At 46.7% G+C, this 14,922-nt stretch overlaps 2 protein-coding genes and 2 pseudogenes across 4 annotated transcripts in view; 3 read left to right on the top strand and 1 right to left on the bottom strand.

Moving 5' to 3' along the window:
• The first annotated feature begins 1,666 nt into the window (after positions 1-1,666).
• Positions 1,667-10,481, top strand: Trim10 (tripartite motif-containing 10). 2 transcript variants are annotated; one of them, XM_087596991.1, is made up of 7 exons: positions 1,667-2,534; positions 3,958-4,053; positions 4,634-4,864; positions 5,747-5,769; positions 6,474-6,589; positions 7,774-7,806; positions 9,428-10,420. In XM_087596991.1, exons 1-7 carry the CDS (start codon positions 2,085-2,087, stop codon positions 9,967-9,969), a joined length of 1,491 nt encoding a protein of 496 aa, XP_087453117.1. In that variant the 5' UTR covers positions 1,667-2,084; the 3' UTR covers positions 9,970-10,420.
• Positions 10,662-11,120, top strand: Pbp-ps (Pbp pseudogene; annotated as a pseudogene).
• On the top strand, positions 11,379-11,963 carry Rpl39-ps1 (ribosomal protein 39 pseudogene 1; annotated as a pseudogene).
• Positions 14,147-14,922, bottom strand: part of Trim40 (tripartite motif-containing 40) — a 10,280-nt gene continuing 9,504 nt past the window's right edge. For both annotated transcript variants that reach the window (XM_087597895.1, NM_001009175.2), the window contains 1 exon segment: positions 14,147-14,922. This exon segment is cut by the window's right edge and continues 115 nt beyond it. The gene's annotated coding sequence lies outside the window, so the exon portion shown is untranslated.

The following is a 14,922-nucleotide window of genomic DNA, read 5'->3' as shown; positions in this document are numbered from 1 at the left end:
GCCTTTTTATCCCCACCTACTTTCATGTTCCACACACACCCCTTCCTGTCCTACCTTCTCCCTTACAATACATCCCTAGAACAGCTGTCTAGTTATGCGTGGTCAGCCCTGGCTGAGGTGTGCTATATGTATAAAAGACTTCACATCACTACGAAGGAATGTGAAATATTACTTAGTATTTTATGTTGACTCTGTGCTCAGATAATGTTTTGGGAACCCTGGACTAACTTAAACATACTACTAATATTTATTTTCTCTCTTTTTATCTTTTAATATTTTTCTCACCCTTATTATGAGAAACGTTCAAATTTATTGATACTGTGAAGAAATGTTGGCATGAATGCCTTTGTGAGTTTTTGACTTTTGTTGACTATTGGGCCATCTGCTCTCTCTTCCATAAATCCGACAACATATATCTCCTCAGAATGAGAAATTCCTCCATACAACCACAGTGTCATTAAAAAGTTTAGCATGGGCCAGTGTGATACCTCATCACAACGGCAACTGCTGCCAAAGACCTGAGTTCTATCCCCCGGACCTACATAATTGAAGGGGAGAATCTACTCTACAAAGTTGTCCTTTGATTTCTACATCTTTGCCAGGATACCAGCACCCACACATACACATACGCATGCACCCACCCATATGCATACACACATATACACACATACATATATATGCACACATGCACACACATACACATGCACACATGTATACACACATATACACACATATGCATACATACATATACATGCATGCACACACATACACATGCATACACACATGCACACATACACAAGGACACACATACACATGCACACATACATACACATGCACACATACACAAGCACACACATATATACACATATGCATACACACATTACACACATACACAAGGACACACATACACATGCATATACACATGCACACATACACACGATAATAATAATAACTATATAATTTGAGGAAGAACTTTAGCAACCTATTAGTGAGTTCACTGTCAATATTCAAATGTCCCTTTACAATTCTGTTCCACCGGGGTCCAGCTCATATTGGCAACTAGAAATGTCTATATTGCATATATGCCTTTGTGGCTTTCACTGACTCCTTTTTCCTCAAGGCACATTTCACATAGCTCAGGCTGGCCTCCAAGCTGCTATGAAAGTGGAAGCTGGTCTTGAACTCCTGATTCTCCCATCTCCAGATAACAAGTGCTGAGATCACAGGCATGTGCCACCGTGTCTGGTTGTGCTATGGGTTTCTGGTAGACTTCATCTCCTGGAAGACCATAGCTTTGACTTCCCGATAGATCCCAGTCTCCTGTGCTCTGTTGGTTCCCCTTGGATGAGGTGAGGGAACCTGGAGGTCCAAACAGCAGGATGAGATAGCGCTGAGGTGAAATAAATAAGCTGTTTAAAGTGCTTCCTTCTATCAGTGGGAGATGTGTAGTCATGATAATAAAAAAAACAAACAAACAAATGCTGGCTCTATTTTTCCTTCCCCATGCATGTTTTTTTCTTCAGTAACCTCTCATAGGCCCATAGAGGCATCGCCACAGTTGCTTGTGCCGTGCACACCCGAGCTCAGGAGCCTTATCTGAGTCCCCACACTCCCGTGCCCACTGGACTTGTGCTGGCTGATACCTCCAATCTCCCTGGAGACAGGTGGCTATGTTGAAGAGCTGGGGTGGCAGCAGTCCTCTGTGAGTCAGGCTCCTCCCCGACCCCAAAGGAAAGATCTCTTTCAACAGTGGACTGCAGAGAGAATACACACTTATTTTTATGTTTTTTTTCCTGTGAGCAGCTTCGGGTAGACAGAAAGAGACAGTGAGACCCAGGCCATAGGAACTGGTCCGGAGAGTGAACTTATGATGCTGTGAGCTCCTGGGCCCTCCTCCTCTGCTATTTCTACATCTCCGCTGTTGGCAGGAGTGTGTCTGCTCCCAGGAGAGTCGAACAAGGGGTTCTGGTGCCAGAGATGTAACTGGGCCCCTTGTCCGAGTGTGTGTGACTGTACTAGTGTTCAGGACTGACGTGGATGAGAGATGGTGACTTCCAGGAGTCAGAAGGCCCAGTAGGGTTGACATGGCCTCAGCTCCTTCCGTGACTAGCCTGGCAGATGAGGTCAACTGCCCCATCTGCCAAGGCACCCTAAGGGAACCAGTCACCATTGACTGTGGCCACAATTTCTGTCGTGGCTGCCTCACTCGCTTCTGTGAGACCCCAGGCCCAGAATCGGAAGAGTCCCTCAGCTGCCCGCTCTGCAAAGAGCCCTTCCGTCCAGGGAGCTTCCGGCCAAACTGGCAGCTGGCCAATGTGGTGGAGAATATCGAGCGCCTTCAGCTGGCATCCACAAGAGGCCTGGAGGTGGAGGATGCCTGTCCGGAACACGGGGAGAAAATCTACTTCTTCTGCGAGGAGGATGAGGCACAGTTGTGTGTGGTATGCCGCGAGACTGGACAGCATGGGGCTCACACTGTGCGCTTCCTGGAGGACGCAGCAGGTCCCTACAGGGTAGGAGAGGATCCCTGCAGGGTAGGAAAGGGCTGTGGGGGACCCTCGGGGGAGCTGGATTGGACTAAGGGAAGTAGAAAGGTGGGAAAGGTGGTGTGGATTCTGGGCTGGATGGGGTATCCTGACTCCAAATTCTTTCGCCTTATTTAATCTCCCAGACATGTACTCTAGCACAAAGAAGCACAGGGTTCTAATTAAGAGCTCTACGTTGTTTCCTTGTGGGCCATAGTAAATCCTTTCCAAACGAATGAGCCATCAGATGTGTGTGTGTGTGTGTGTGTGTGTGTGTGTGTGTGTGTGTGTGTGTGTGTGTGTGTGTGCGTGCGCGCGCGCGCGCGTGCGCCTGTGTCCTGTATCAGTTAAGTGTGCTTGAAGTTTGTATCTTAGGGACTGACGATGCTTGTATATTTACAAGAGCGAACAGCTCGTTTGTGGAGGGGTGGTCTGAGCATGTTCTATTTGAAGCATGTCACGGAATGTTCCTGTTGCAAATGAGCTAGTTGGGTGACTGTTGGTGGCATATACTTTCATTCTTCATTTAATTACCCATTAACCATTGCAGGTTTTAGTTGCTTTTCTGCCATATTCTTTCATAAGTAGGCGCTTATATGTATGATGTGGCAATGTGTTCTTTTGATATAGTAAGACCAACTTGCCTCAGACTAAATATATATATATATATATATATATATATATATATATATATATATATATATATACATACCTACCTCCTGGACGCTGGGGTTATAGGCGTGTGCTGCCACACTCACAGGGTTAGGGGTTGAACTCGGGGCTTCTTACTTGCCAAGCAAGCACCCTAATAACTGAGCTGTACCTCAGTTTCTAAACACACACTTGTGTGTTTGCTTGTTCCTAACTCTAGAACAATTTATAAAACCGTGGATCAATTATTTTTGCATCTAAGTCCCTTCTTGTATCATTTCTAGATTATCATTCTAATAAAAAGGGAGGCGCTGTTTGCATTTTTTCCCCTCTGGGTGAGAGAATTTCATTTTCACTCAGGAACACGTGGAGCTCAGACCGTAGGTGATGCAGAAGAAAGTAGTAATTTAACCTGAAAAAAGGGGGCTCAAAGAGGGAGGCAAAGTCCTGACCTTTGATGATACATGAGAATGGGGGGAACCCTGGTCACAATCTCTGGGGAACGAAGCAGGAGTCATAAGACTCGAGGCCAGCTCTGGTGGTACTTAGTCCTTGATCCTAATGTTTGGAAAACGGAGGCAGGAGGATGCTGAGTTTGAGTTAAGTCTGGGCTACATGAGATCCAGCCTCAAAATCAGAATGAGAACGAAGACCCTGAGTATCTCCAGGTGCTGGGTTCACACTCATCTCCAGGGCATTTTGCTCCCACCGGTTGAAGGGAGTGACCTTCCTTTACAGTTACTTTCCCCTCATCTTAGTATTTCATGCTCCTTCTACCCAGGAACAAATACAGAAGTGTCTCGTGTGTCTAAGGAAAGAGAGAGAGGAGATTCAGGAAACCCAATCAAGAGAAAACAAAAGAATACAAGTGCTCCTGGTACGTCTCCACCCTCCCCAGGCCCGGCTCCTTCCTCCAGAGTCTGAGGCCCACAGAGCAGAGACTTGAAGGTGCTTTGAGTCTGGATCCTGACTCTGGCATTGTTTCCTCCATCAATTCGCTAGCTTTGGCTTTACTCACTTATGAGATGGAGATTACGGATCATTTCCTTCTCCAATCACTGCAGGAATTAACGTGATCCTACCTCTAACAGCCAGCCTAGTGGTGTGTGCGCAGTGTGCAGGGCAAGAAGAGGCCAGGCGTCTCTGGGGTCTTCTCTAAGCCCCTTTTAGAAGCCACGGTGACAATGATAAGGAGACGATGCTGGGCTGTGTGGCTCCCGGAAATGGAGTGACAAGCAAGAAGAACACAGTTCCACATCCTTATAGGGACGGGGAGAAGGCGGGAGTAGGGGGCTCTGATTTTACTACCTAACCATGGGAGGGGTGTGTGTGTGTAGATCAAGAGGGAAATGGGAATCTATAAGGAAAGGGAAGAAAGTGGGGATGAGATGCCACAGGAAGAGGATGGATGGGAGGAGAGTAAAATATCCTCTGTGGCTCTCATCTTCCCTTCTCAGACGCAGGTAGCCACCAAGAAGCAACAGGTGATTTCACAGTTTGCTCATCTGAGCCGGTTCCTGGAGCGACAGCAGACTGTGCTCTTGGCACAGCTGGAGGGGTTGGACGGGGACATCCTGAAGCAGCAGGAAGAGTTTGATTCCCTGGCCACGAGGGAGATGTGCCGGTTCAGCACCCTGATCGAGGAGCTGGAGGAGAAGAATGAGCGGCCAGCCAGGGGGCTCCTGACGGTGAGGCCTGGCCTACCCTCACCCCTAGGGTCTCTGGAATCATTACCTAGTCGGTACCTCCTTTACATACATGTCTCTGCATCCCGGACGGATATGGAACACGGAACAGGGGGTTGAACTCTAGGCTATGCTTCCCCAAGAGATGCCTGGTCACTGTGCTCTCTGGTCTTGGTCTTTCTTTCCTGCCATCCGTAGACACGAGGATATGGCGGTATAAAAAGGTGGAAGCTGCTCTTGAGAAGTATCGAGTGCTCGCTTCGGCAGCACATATACTAAAATTGGAACGATACAGAGAGAGAAGTATCGAGCAGCGTGCCAACAACTGCCAGGTGCTGCTCCCAAAGCAACATTGTAATAACTTGAACGTCCCCCTCTGCTGGCCAGAAAGTTCTTCCAAGACTGTCTTACTTCCTTGAACCTGAAGAGAAGAGTTATTGGGGTCCTGGAAGCAGGATTTAGGGAGATGTACTGGGTCCTGGGATATAAGACACCTTGGTGTAAGACTTGCTTACTTTTGCCTATAGCAAGAAGTAGGTCATATCACCAAGTCTGTCCATGAAGCAAAGGAGCCAGGTGCTGGTTTCTGGTCCTCATATCCAAGGATGGGAATACAGTACTTTGTATTTTATGGTCGAGACAAAAGTGGGAGAGAAAAAAACAGAACCTAATCTCTCTCTCTCTCTCTCTCTCTCTCTCTCTCTCTCTCTCCCTCCCTCCCTCCCTCCCCCTCTCCCCCTCTCTTCCCCCTTCCTCTCCCTCTTCTTCCCCCTCTCCCTCCCCCTCCCCCTTCCCCTATCCCCCTCTCTGTCCCTCTCCCTCTCCTTCTCCCTCCCTTTTCCCCTCCCTCCCTTCCTCCTTTCTTTTCCTCCTTCCTTCTTCCAGGATATCAGAAGCACTCTAATAAGGTTAGTGATAGTGTCTATTCCTTTTTTCCCCTGTAGACATCCATCCGTACACTACCCACCTAGTTATTGCCATGCAGATAAACCACACTCTCAATTTAATGTACAGCCGTGTATAAATCTACAAATGCTCAAATGTGTTCTCAGATACTGCCATAGATCTACCCACTTTTGCAGCAGTGGGGTCCGTCTGAGAGGATCCAAGTCTCTGTGTGGGAAGTCACTCCTCCAGGCCTTGTTAGAAGAAGATGGCCGTCTAGGGACCTCATTAAAAGAGAATAGTTCTGGGGCTGGAGAGATGGCTCAGTGGTTAAGAGCACTTGTTGCTCTTGCAAGGGGCCCAGGACTCAGTTCCCAGAACCCATACAATAGTTCATACCTAGTAGATCCTATACCCTCTTCTGTTCTCCATGAACACTGTATACATGTGATATACATACATGCTGGTAAAATACCCATACACATAAAATTAAGTATTTTTTTAAAAGATTTATTTTTTAATTTAAGGTTTTTTTTTTTTTTTCGGAGCTGGGGACTGAACCCAGGGCCTTGTGCTTGCTAGGCAAGCGCTCTACCACTGAGCCAAATCCCCAACCCCTTAAGTACGTTTTTAATTTTGCACTTTAAATTTTTGCTTAATTTAAAAAATTAAATATTTTTAAAAGATCTTTTAAAATTCCCAGACTCTGCCATTTCTGTGCCCCTAGATGTGAAACCAGAAAGGGCCGGAAACCTGAGGCTATATCCCCAGGACTGGGCCAAAGGATCCGGGACTTCCCCCAACAGGTCATGCCCCTGCGGCAGGAGATGAAGATATTTCTGGGTAAGGAGACCACAGCCTGGGCTTAGGAACGGCCTCCTGCCTTCCCTGCCAAATGATTGTACTATGTGTTTTTTAGCACATCTCATTTCCTTCCGTACCTTGACTTTCTTATTTGCCAAGTCCGATAAAAATCTTAACTCTCGGGATTATGCGGTGGCGAAGAGACATAATAAAAGTGAGGACTTGGGAGTTGGGAATCAACCTATTAAACAAATCTGACCAGTTGACAAGACGTAGTTGAGGAAATAATGGTTAACAACATCCATGACCCTACATCATCAAGGGTTCTCAGTAGCAGGTGTAATGCATTGTGTGTTTTAATGGTTACCTTTGTTAACTACAGCTGGTGGCAGTGATTGCCTCACCGTGGACGTTGATTCTTCCTTCTTCCTTTGCTTCCTGTCGCTGGTTTTTTTTTTTTTTTTTCACTCCTGAAAGTTGAACCCAGGGCTCCTGTATAGTAGTCAAATGCTCTACGATGGACTACGTGCCCTGGCTTTCCCTCTACTTTTTCTTTTTGTTGGAATGGCTGTCTAAACTGAGACACCCTTATAGGGACTGAGTCACACTCCCTTCCCAGAAGAGGGAGTCATCATGGCAGCCAGCCAAGAAAGTTCGAAATGTTGTGGCTTTCTGCTCCCTTCCAATGGTGAAATCGAGAACAATGTCACATATTTCTAAAGTTCACGCCCACAAAAAAAGTTCCCCTGGGAGGACATTTCTGGAGCCCTGCTTCCTCCAAGAACTCACAGTAGAGGAACTAGACGGTAGAGGAAGTTTTACTCTAATCAAAGGCTGACTGGCCTAACCACTATTTCCAAGTGGAAGAAAAAAGGTGAACCTAATTATCTATTCCCTATGTATACGTGTATGAAAATAGAAGGCAGGACAGCCATAGTCCCTGTCTGCTCAGAGGTGGGGTAGCAGGTTTCTCCCTGAGTTCTAGGCCAGGGGCATCCGTAACCCCTTGTGAGACATCTGTGTCTCTGCAGCCCTGCCCCAGGGTGTCTGGATTTGAAATCGCAGTGATTGTTCTAAGAGGACCGGATGTAAGCAAACTTGTAAGTGCTGGTCTAGACAATTGCACCGCCATTCTTCTCTCTCTTCCTTCCCTCCCTGCCACTGGGTCTTCTGCGGTTTTGAGATCAATGAAATCTCATCTTGTCCTTATTTCCTCCTCACAGAAAAACTCTGCTTTGAGTTGGACTATGAGCCAGGTAAGCGACCCTGCATTAGGATGGGGAGAATGTTTTTTTTAAAGTCCTGAGAAAGAGAAACCACGTTTCTGGGTTCTGCAGTGTGCGCTAAATAATTATATACACACACCCACACTCGTCACATGTAGCATACACACTTGTGCATATAAGTATGCATACATTCCCATATCCATAGATCCCATATTCAGCCCTAGGTAAAAAAAAAAAAACAAAAAAAAAACACAAGTTTGTAGTGAATATGGTAAGATTTTCCCCTTCCCATTATTCCCTAAATAGTGTAGTATAGCAAATATTTCCACAGCATTTACATTGTATTATGCAACATAAACAACCTAGAGATGATTTGAAGAGTGGTTGTTGAGTGGAGGTAGCTATGGCTGAAGAGGGCTGTGTACAAGGAAGCTGTTTGGGAGGGGAGGTTAAGTGAGGAGGCCTTGCATGAGAGTTACTGGGTATGGTGGTAGTTGTACGTGAGGGATGCTTGTTTTAAAGGGAGTGTGTGTGTGTGTGTGTGTGTGTGTGTGTGTGTGTGTTGGCGCACACATGTGCTCCTCTATGAGTGAACCTGTGTGAGTGAAGCTGGTTGCATTGGTAGCTGTGCTTGAGCATCAGTGTGTGGAGAAGCTGTCAGATGGCTGTGTATAAGGTACCTGTGTGGGAGACTGCTTTGTGTGAAGAGCGTGTGTGCAAGGAAGGTGTGTGTGTGCGAAGGCAGTTGCATGAGGAAGGCTTTGTGCAAGAGAGATTATGTAGGAGGGCGACTACCAGAAGGTAGTGCTGGGTGGGAGGTAGGCTGTTGTTGAAGGGAAGCTGTTGGGGAAGGCATCGTGTATGAGAAGGGTGTAATGAGAAGCCATGTGTGAGGGTGGCCATGTGTGAAGTTTGTAGTGTGTGAAGGGGCATTGTGTGTAAACAGCTGCGTGAGGCTGGCTTTGTGTGAGAGAAGTAGTGTGTGAGTCAGGATACGTATGAGAACACTGTGAAGATGGGAGACTGTGTGTACAGATGTATGATTGGCTGTGTGAGGGAAGTCGGCATGAGGCTGATTGTATACGAGGGAGGTCGTGTGTGAGGTTGGCTGGGAATTGGAGGAGAAAGTGAGAGAGAGTGTGTGAGGAGGATACATGGGTGTGAAAGTGGCTTTTTGTCGGGATTACTGTGCCCCATTCAAAGAAGCTGTACTTGAGGGGAAGCTACAGAGGTGAGAGACCATGGGTAAGGCTACAGAGTGTCAGGGTGGCTATGTATGAGGATGCAATTTGTGAGGGTGCCCACGTGTGAGGCAGGTTGCGTGTTAGGGAGCCTGTGTGCTTCACCAACAGGAGGCTCGACTGCTAGTCATGAGCTGTGCAGCTTTCCAGAGGATGTCAGACCAAGCAACGGCAGCATACGCTTTGTGACTGACTTTTCTGACTTTAACATGTACATGCACCCCCTTGACATCCTTTTAGGATGCAGATTTTTAGTCTGTAGGTCTAACCAGTTCCTTGGTGTTACCCAAGCTCTGGAACACACAGCTGGTTCAACACTAGCTTCTAGGTATGGAAGTAAGCTTTTAGGCCATCCTAGTAGGTCATAGCAATGACCTATTGACATTCATGTTCCTTGTTTTATTTCACAGCTCTTATCTCTCTAGACCCCCAGACTTCCCACCCCAAGCTCCTCCTCTCTGAAGACCATCGGAAGGCTCAGTTCTCCTACAAATGGCAGAATTCACCAGATACTCCACAACGCTTTGATCGAGCCACCTGCGTTCTGGCCCGATGTGGCTTTACAGAGGGGAGACACACTTGGGTGGTGAATGTCGACTTGGCCCACGGAGGCAGCTGCACTATAGGTGTGGTCAAAGAAGATGTACGAAGAAAGGGAGAAGTGAGGCTGAGGCCAGAGGAGGGAATATGGGCAGTGAGGCTGGCTTGGGGCTTTGTCTCAGCTCTGGGTTCCTTCCCCACAAGGCTAGCCCTGGAGGAGCAACCCCGGAAGGTGCAGGTGTCTCTTGACTATGAGGTAGGCTGGGTGACCTTTGTCAATGCCGACACCCAAGAACATATCTATACCTTCACTGCCTTCTTCACGCAGAAGGTCTTTCCCTTTTTTGGACTCTGGGGCAGAGGGTCCAGTTTTTCCCTGAGCTGTCAGGAAGGTGTAGTTTCCCTCCTCTGAGTACAAGACTGGAATCAAGCACCCTTGGGAGCAGACCCTTGGCTGGGTCTCCAGGCTCAAACGTGAAATTTTTAGATAGTTGGGATGGCGTGTGTTAGTAAGGGACAAGGTAGTAGGACCTTTAGTTTCTTCATTGTTCAAGCCTTTCCCCAGTGTCCATCAGATGCTCAGGGTGTCTGGGACCTTGGCTGCTGCAGGCTGGTCTCCCCACTGTCATCAACGGGCACAGACATGGATGTACAAACAGTGCTGGCTTTTAAGCCTAAAGACCTGGATTCCAGATGAAGCCCTGTCATCACCCAGCTGCGTGATTTTAAACAAAACTTTGCCTCTTCATTCTGTTTTCTTCCAAAGATATTAGCTAATTTATTCATATTTCAAGAAACATTTGGAGGCATAGATGTGATCAAAACACACACACACACACATACGCACACACATACACACACACCATATATATATATATATATATATGTATTATATAAAGGATAAATAAAAATGTTGTTTGAAAAGGAAGCATCTTCTTTGATCTGCCATCATACCTCTGTTGTGACTTCTCGACACATCTCGCAAGACTTTCAGGGCCAGGGTGGACTCTCCCACAGGCTCTAGCCACATCCATGCCTGCTGACATCAGCCAGTGGGCTGAGCTGCTGAGCCTGCAGAGGGTAAATGAATGGCCCCAGCACCAGGTGGAGGTGGATGAGCAAGTACAGTGCCCACCCAGGAATAGGCCCATCCCATTTCAAGGGATGACCCAGGGAAATTCAACACCTTAGTCCTCACAAACCCACATGGTCCCCACAGAAAGGACTCCAAATATAAGGAGTGGCACGGGTTTCTGGTGGCCAACAGCAGCAGCACGGTCCTCTTGGTTTATGTGGACTCTGGGCCTCCCAGGGGTATCAGCCTCCATTGTTATGTCTGGCTGTTGTACCAAATGGGACAGGCGACTGAAGTGTGACAAACTCATCCTTACCAAGAGGTCTGAAGATCACCATGGAAAGTTCGATATAGCAGCCTCATACAAGAAATACCACCTAGGAGCCCTGATGGCTGGCACGTGTTACCAAGCAGAATGGATGACTATATGCACAAACTGTACTAGCATCTGTCTGGGAAGTGGAGATGCTGTGGATCCCATATTGTCAAGCTGTGCAAAGCATGATACTTTCCCTCCTTGTGGGGAGGGCAAAGGGCTAGTATCATCTATAAGAAGTTCAACAAGGAGACACTCAGGGGTCCAGGCACAGTGCATCTTCAAAGATATGTTTTTAGGGTCGTGTCCCCAATGAAACCAGGATGAGCAAAACCCAGTGGTGTTGCTTGGTGTGTTAATCCTGTCTGTTCAGCTTCAAACAAAAATAAAAAGCACTGAATGCAGTAAAAAGGGGGATGGGGTAGGGTCAGACATTCAGAATCAAAAGATTCCTGGCAAGAAACGAAAGCAAAATGTCTCTCTTAGTAGTTTTCTGTTGCAATAAGACACTAAGACCAGGACAGCTTATAAAGAATGTTTATTTAGAGCTCATAGTTTCAGAGGGTGAGAATCATGGTAGAGGGCCTGGAGCAGGCAGGCAGGCAGGCATGGTGTTGGAGCAACAGCCAAGAGAATACATCTCGATCCACAAGCATGAGCTGAGGGGAGCTAACTGGGATGGGTGTGGGCTTATTGAAACCCCAAAACCCACCCTCAGTGACACTCGTGTTCCAACAAAGCCACACCTCCTAATCCTTCCCAAACAATTCCACCAGCTGGGACCCAAGCAGATGGCCCCTATAGGGGGAGCCATTCATATTTAAACCACCATACCATCCTATTCCTCGGTGGATTCGGATAAAAACTGGTTACAGAATCAATACAACACCCAGAGAAGACACTGTAGGACTGCCAAGCTGGCTCCGTTAGGATCCACATACATCGGCGTGACTCACTATTTATGCTGAGTCATGGTCATCCGTCACACCTACCCGACAGACATGAAAGATTTAATTTTAACCTCTAAAGTTTGGTCATGTTTAACTTAGGAAACTTATTTGCTCTTATCTGTAACACAATGGCTAGCTAGTCGGTTCTGTAATTCAGAAAGAAAAGAGAAACATTTTTTCTGTGGTAGTCGTTGGTAATCTGATAAGGAAATGGGGCACTGGGAAGACAGTGAATTAAAAGTGTGGTGGCTGCTGTGAAAGGAATTGGCCTGGGCATAATGGCTGCTCAGAGGAGGGAGTGATGCAGGGGAGTGACTTTCTCCAGGGTGTTCAATATTTCCTACAAAATATATATCTAAAAAATAATGGTATACACGAGTGTCTGCATAATGCCAAAATATGCTCACAGCCCCTAAGCCTCATGATGCACTAAAATGGAATGTATTTTCCTGTTTCTTTGTACTGGTTTTACTTGAGTCTTTAAAATGACCATGAACCTCTAAGGTATGTGCAAATGAAGTTCTCTTCCTGCTATAAAACATCGCACCCCCTATCGTACTTATTTTGGTAACTCTGTGAGATATACTCTATTATCATCTCTCATTTTTTTCTTTTTTATGTGTGTGTACTTTGTGTATGTGTATGCATGGTTATATGTGTGGGTACACTTATGCATGTGTGTGTGTTGTGCATGTGTGTGTGAGGGTGTGGGGGGTGCTGAGGTAGGTCAATGTCAGATATTGCCCTCAATCACTCTCCACTTAGTGTTTCCTCCCGAACCTGGAGCTCACCCTTGCTGAACCCGGAGCTCACCCCCCAGTTCTGGCTAGTCTCGCTAGCAGGTTGGTTTCGGGGTTCTCCTGACTTTTCCCTTCAATTGCTGAGATTACAGGCAGCTGCATAGCTTTCACATATGTTCACATATGGAGTTCTACAAACTCCAGTCCTCATGCTCACACAGCAAGCACCTTATTGACCGAGCCATCTCCCTGGTCTTTAGTATGACCTGCTTAACATGAAGGAAACAGGTGTGTGCAGTATTATATGCATGTGCTGTCTGTAGGTCTGCAGGAAGACCATGAATTCAAGGTCTGCCACGCGGTGAGATAGCAATTTGATGCTAGCCTGAGCTACATTAATCTCTGTTGAAAAGTGGGGGAGAGAGGTAGCGTGTGTGTGTGTGTGTGTGTGTGTGTGTGTGTGTGTGTGTGTGTGTGTGTGTGTTCACCTGTACGCACCCGCCTACATACATGCATGGTGGTGGGTAGTGAATGAGAAAGAGGAGGAGAACAGAGTTGAGGCTTGGGAAATTTGGTTGTTTGCACATCTGAGATCATACTACCAGAACTCGATAGTCCAAGTCTGACTTCCGAGCTCTTAAACACTATTCCAAGTTGTCTTGTTTGGAAGCTGGTGGTTGAGTGGCCATGGTGAGTATTTTGATGCTCACTACAAGGGACAGCAATTCTGAAAGACAACTTGTATTTCTTTTCTTTCCTTCTTTCTTTCTTTTCTTTTTTGTTTTGGTTTTTTTTTGTTTTGTTTTGTTTCTCAAGTTAAGAGTTTCTCTGTGTATCCCTGGATGTCCTGGAACTCGTCACTATGTAGACCAGGCTGGCCTGGAACATGGAGATCTCCTTGCCTCTACCTCTCAAGTTAAAAAGATTTGTTTACTTTTATGTGACTGGTATCTACCTGCGGAGACCCAAGGAAAGTGTTATCTTCTGTAACTGGAGTTTCAAACAGTTGTGAGCCACTATAAGGGTGCTGGCAATTGGACCCTGGTCCTCTGGAAGAGTAGCCAGCCACTGTGAGGGTGCTGGCTTGGGTTTCTGGAAGAGCAGCCTGTGCTCCAAAACAGCCAAGCTGTCTCTCTATCCCTTGATTTGTATTTCTTAAACTGAGAAGTAGAACCGCTAGAGTGAAGATACTCTTTCAATCTATCAGTGTATGCTCCTCCCTGGGTAACTTGACGCTTACTCCCTTTTAAAGGGGGTAGATGGATTTGATGGCTCCCCAGTAAGGTGATAGATAAGCCTCCAGGTTGTTCTTGCTGGAGTCACACTCCATTTGCTTCCCCAGGAAGAGCTACAGTCTGTCTACACTCTCCAGGCTCCCAACTGCTCATTACCAGACCCCAGAGAAGTGTCACACATTTTACCTGGCCCCTGCAGGTTAACTCCTGATTTTTCTTTACTTACCTTGTAAAAGGCTCCTATCACAAAGAAAAGAGGCTCATCCCAGTTGGTTTAAATAATAAGAGAGTTTATTGTGAAAACAGATGCAGAAATAAGAAAAAAAAAAACTACCATTTTCCAGACCTTATGGAAACTATGGGGCGGGGGACAGGGTGATTAGTAGGGGCCGTTTCAGTTCCCAGAAGTATCTACTTGTGGTGTTAGAAGGGTTTACTGCAACTGTAAGCCCCAGACCCCCTGATTCCTATCATCTGGAAAATGGAGGTTGCTCTAAGAAACAAGAAGCTGCCCACATATCTTTCCCCTCAACATCACTAACGTTAGCAAGAAGAGTCTCTGGAATGCATCTGGAGTCCATTCAGCAGGAAAGAGTCCGTGGTCACCACAGTGACCTCCACCACTTCTGCTATCTTCCTTTGATGAGAAGCAAGTCATAGATGCCACTCGTACTCCAGGGGACAAAGTTACATGTACATGAACATGAGGGTGAAGACTGTGGAAATCACCCTGGAGCCCGCGTTCAACGGTCATCATGAATGAACAATGTGGGCTGTACAGACAGGAGGTTCTGTCAGAGTCAGAAGGAATATGTCCTAATTAACCTGCCAAGCTCCAAGAGCTGAGGCTAGCTCACTCTGTCGTGTCGTCCAGATGCTTTAATACCCACACGAGACCACGGGCAGCAGGTAAGACCACCAGTGCACGGCCACATGGAGATTGTGCAAATGTCCCTGGATGTGACGAAGATCTGAAATGCCTGGCTGAAGCAGTGGGAGCCACAGGTTCAAGTCTGGCTTAGGAAGAAGACTATGTCCCAGTGTCAGAA

Source organism: Rattus norvegicus, chromosome 20 (assembly GCF_021556685.1).
Source record: "Rattus norvegicus strain SHRSP/BbbUtx chromosome 20, alternate assembly SHRSP_T2T, whole genome shotgun sequence".
Lineage (NCBI taxonomy): Eukaryota > Metazoa > Chordata > Mammalia > Rodentia > Muridae > Rattus > Rattus norvegicus.
Note: the sequence above shows the minus strand (reverse complement) of the source record. Positions and strands in the feature narration are given on the sequence as shown.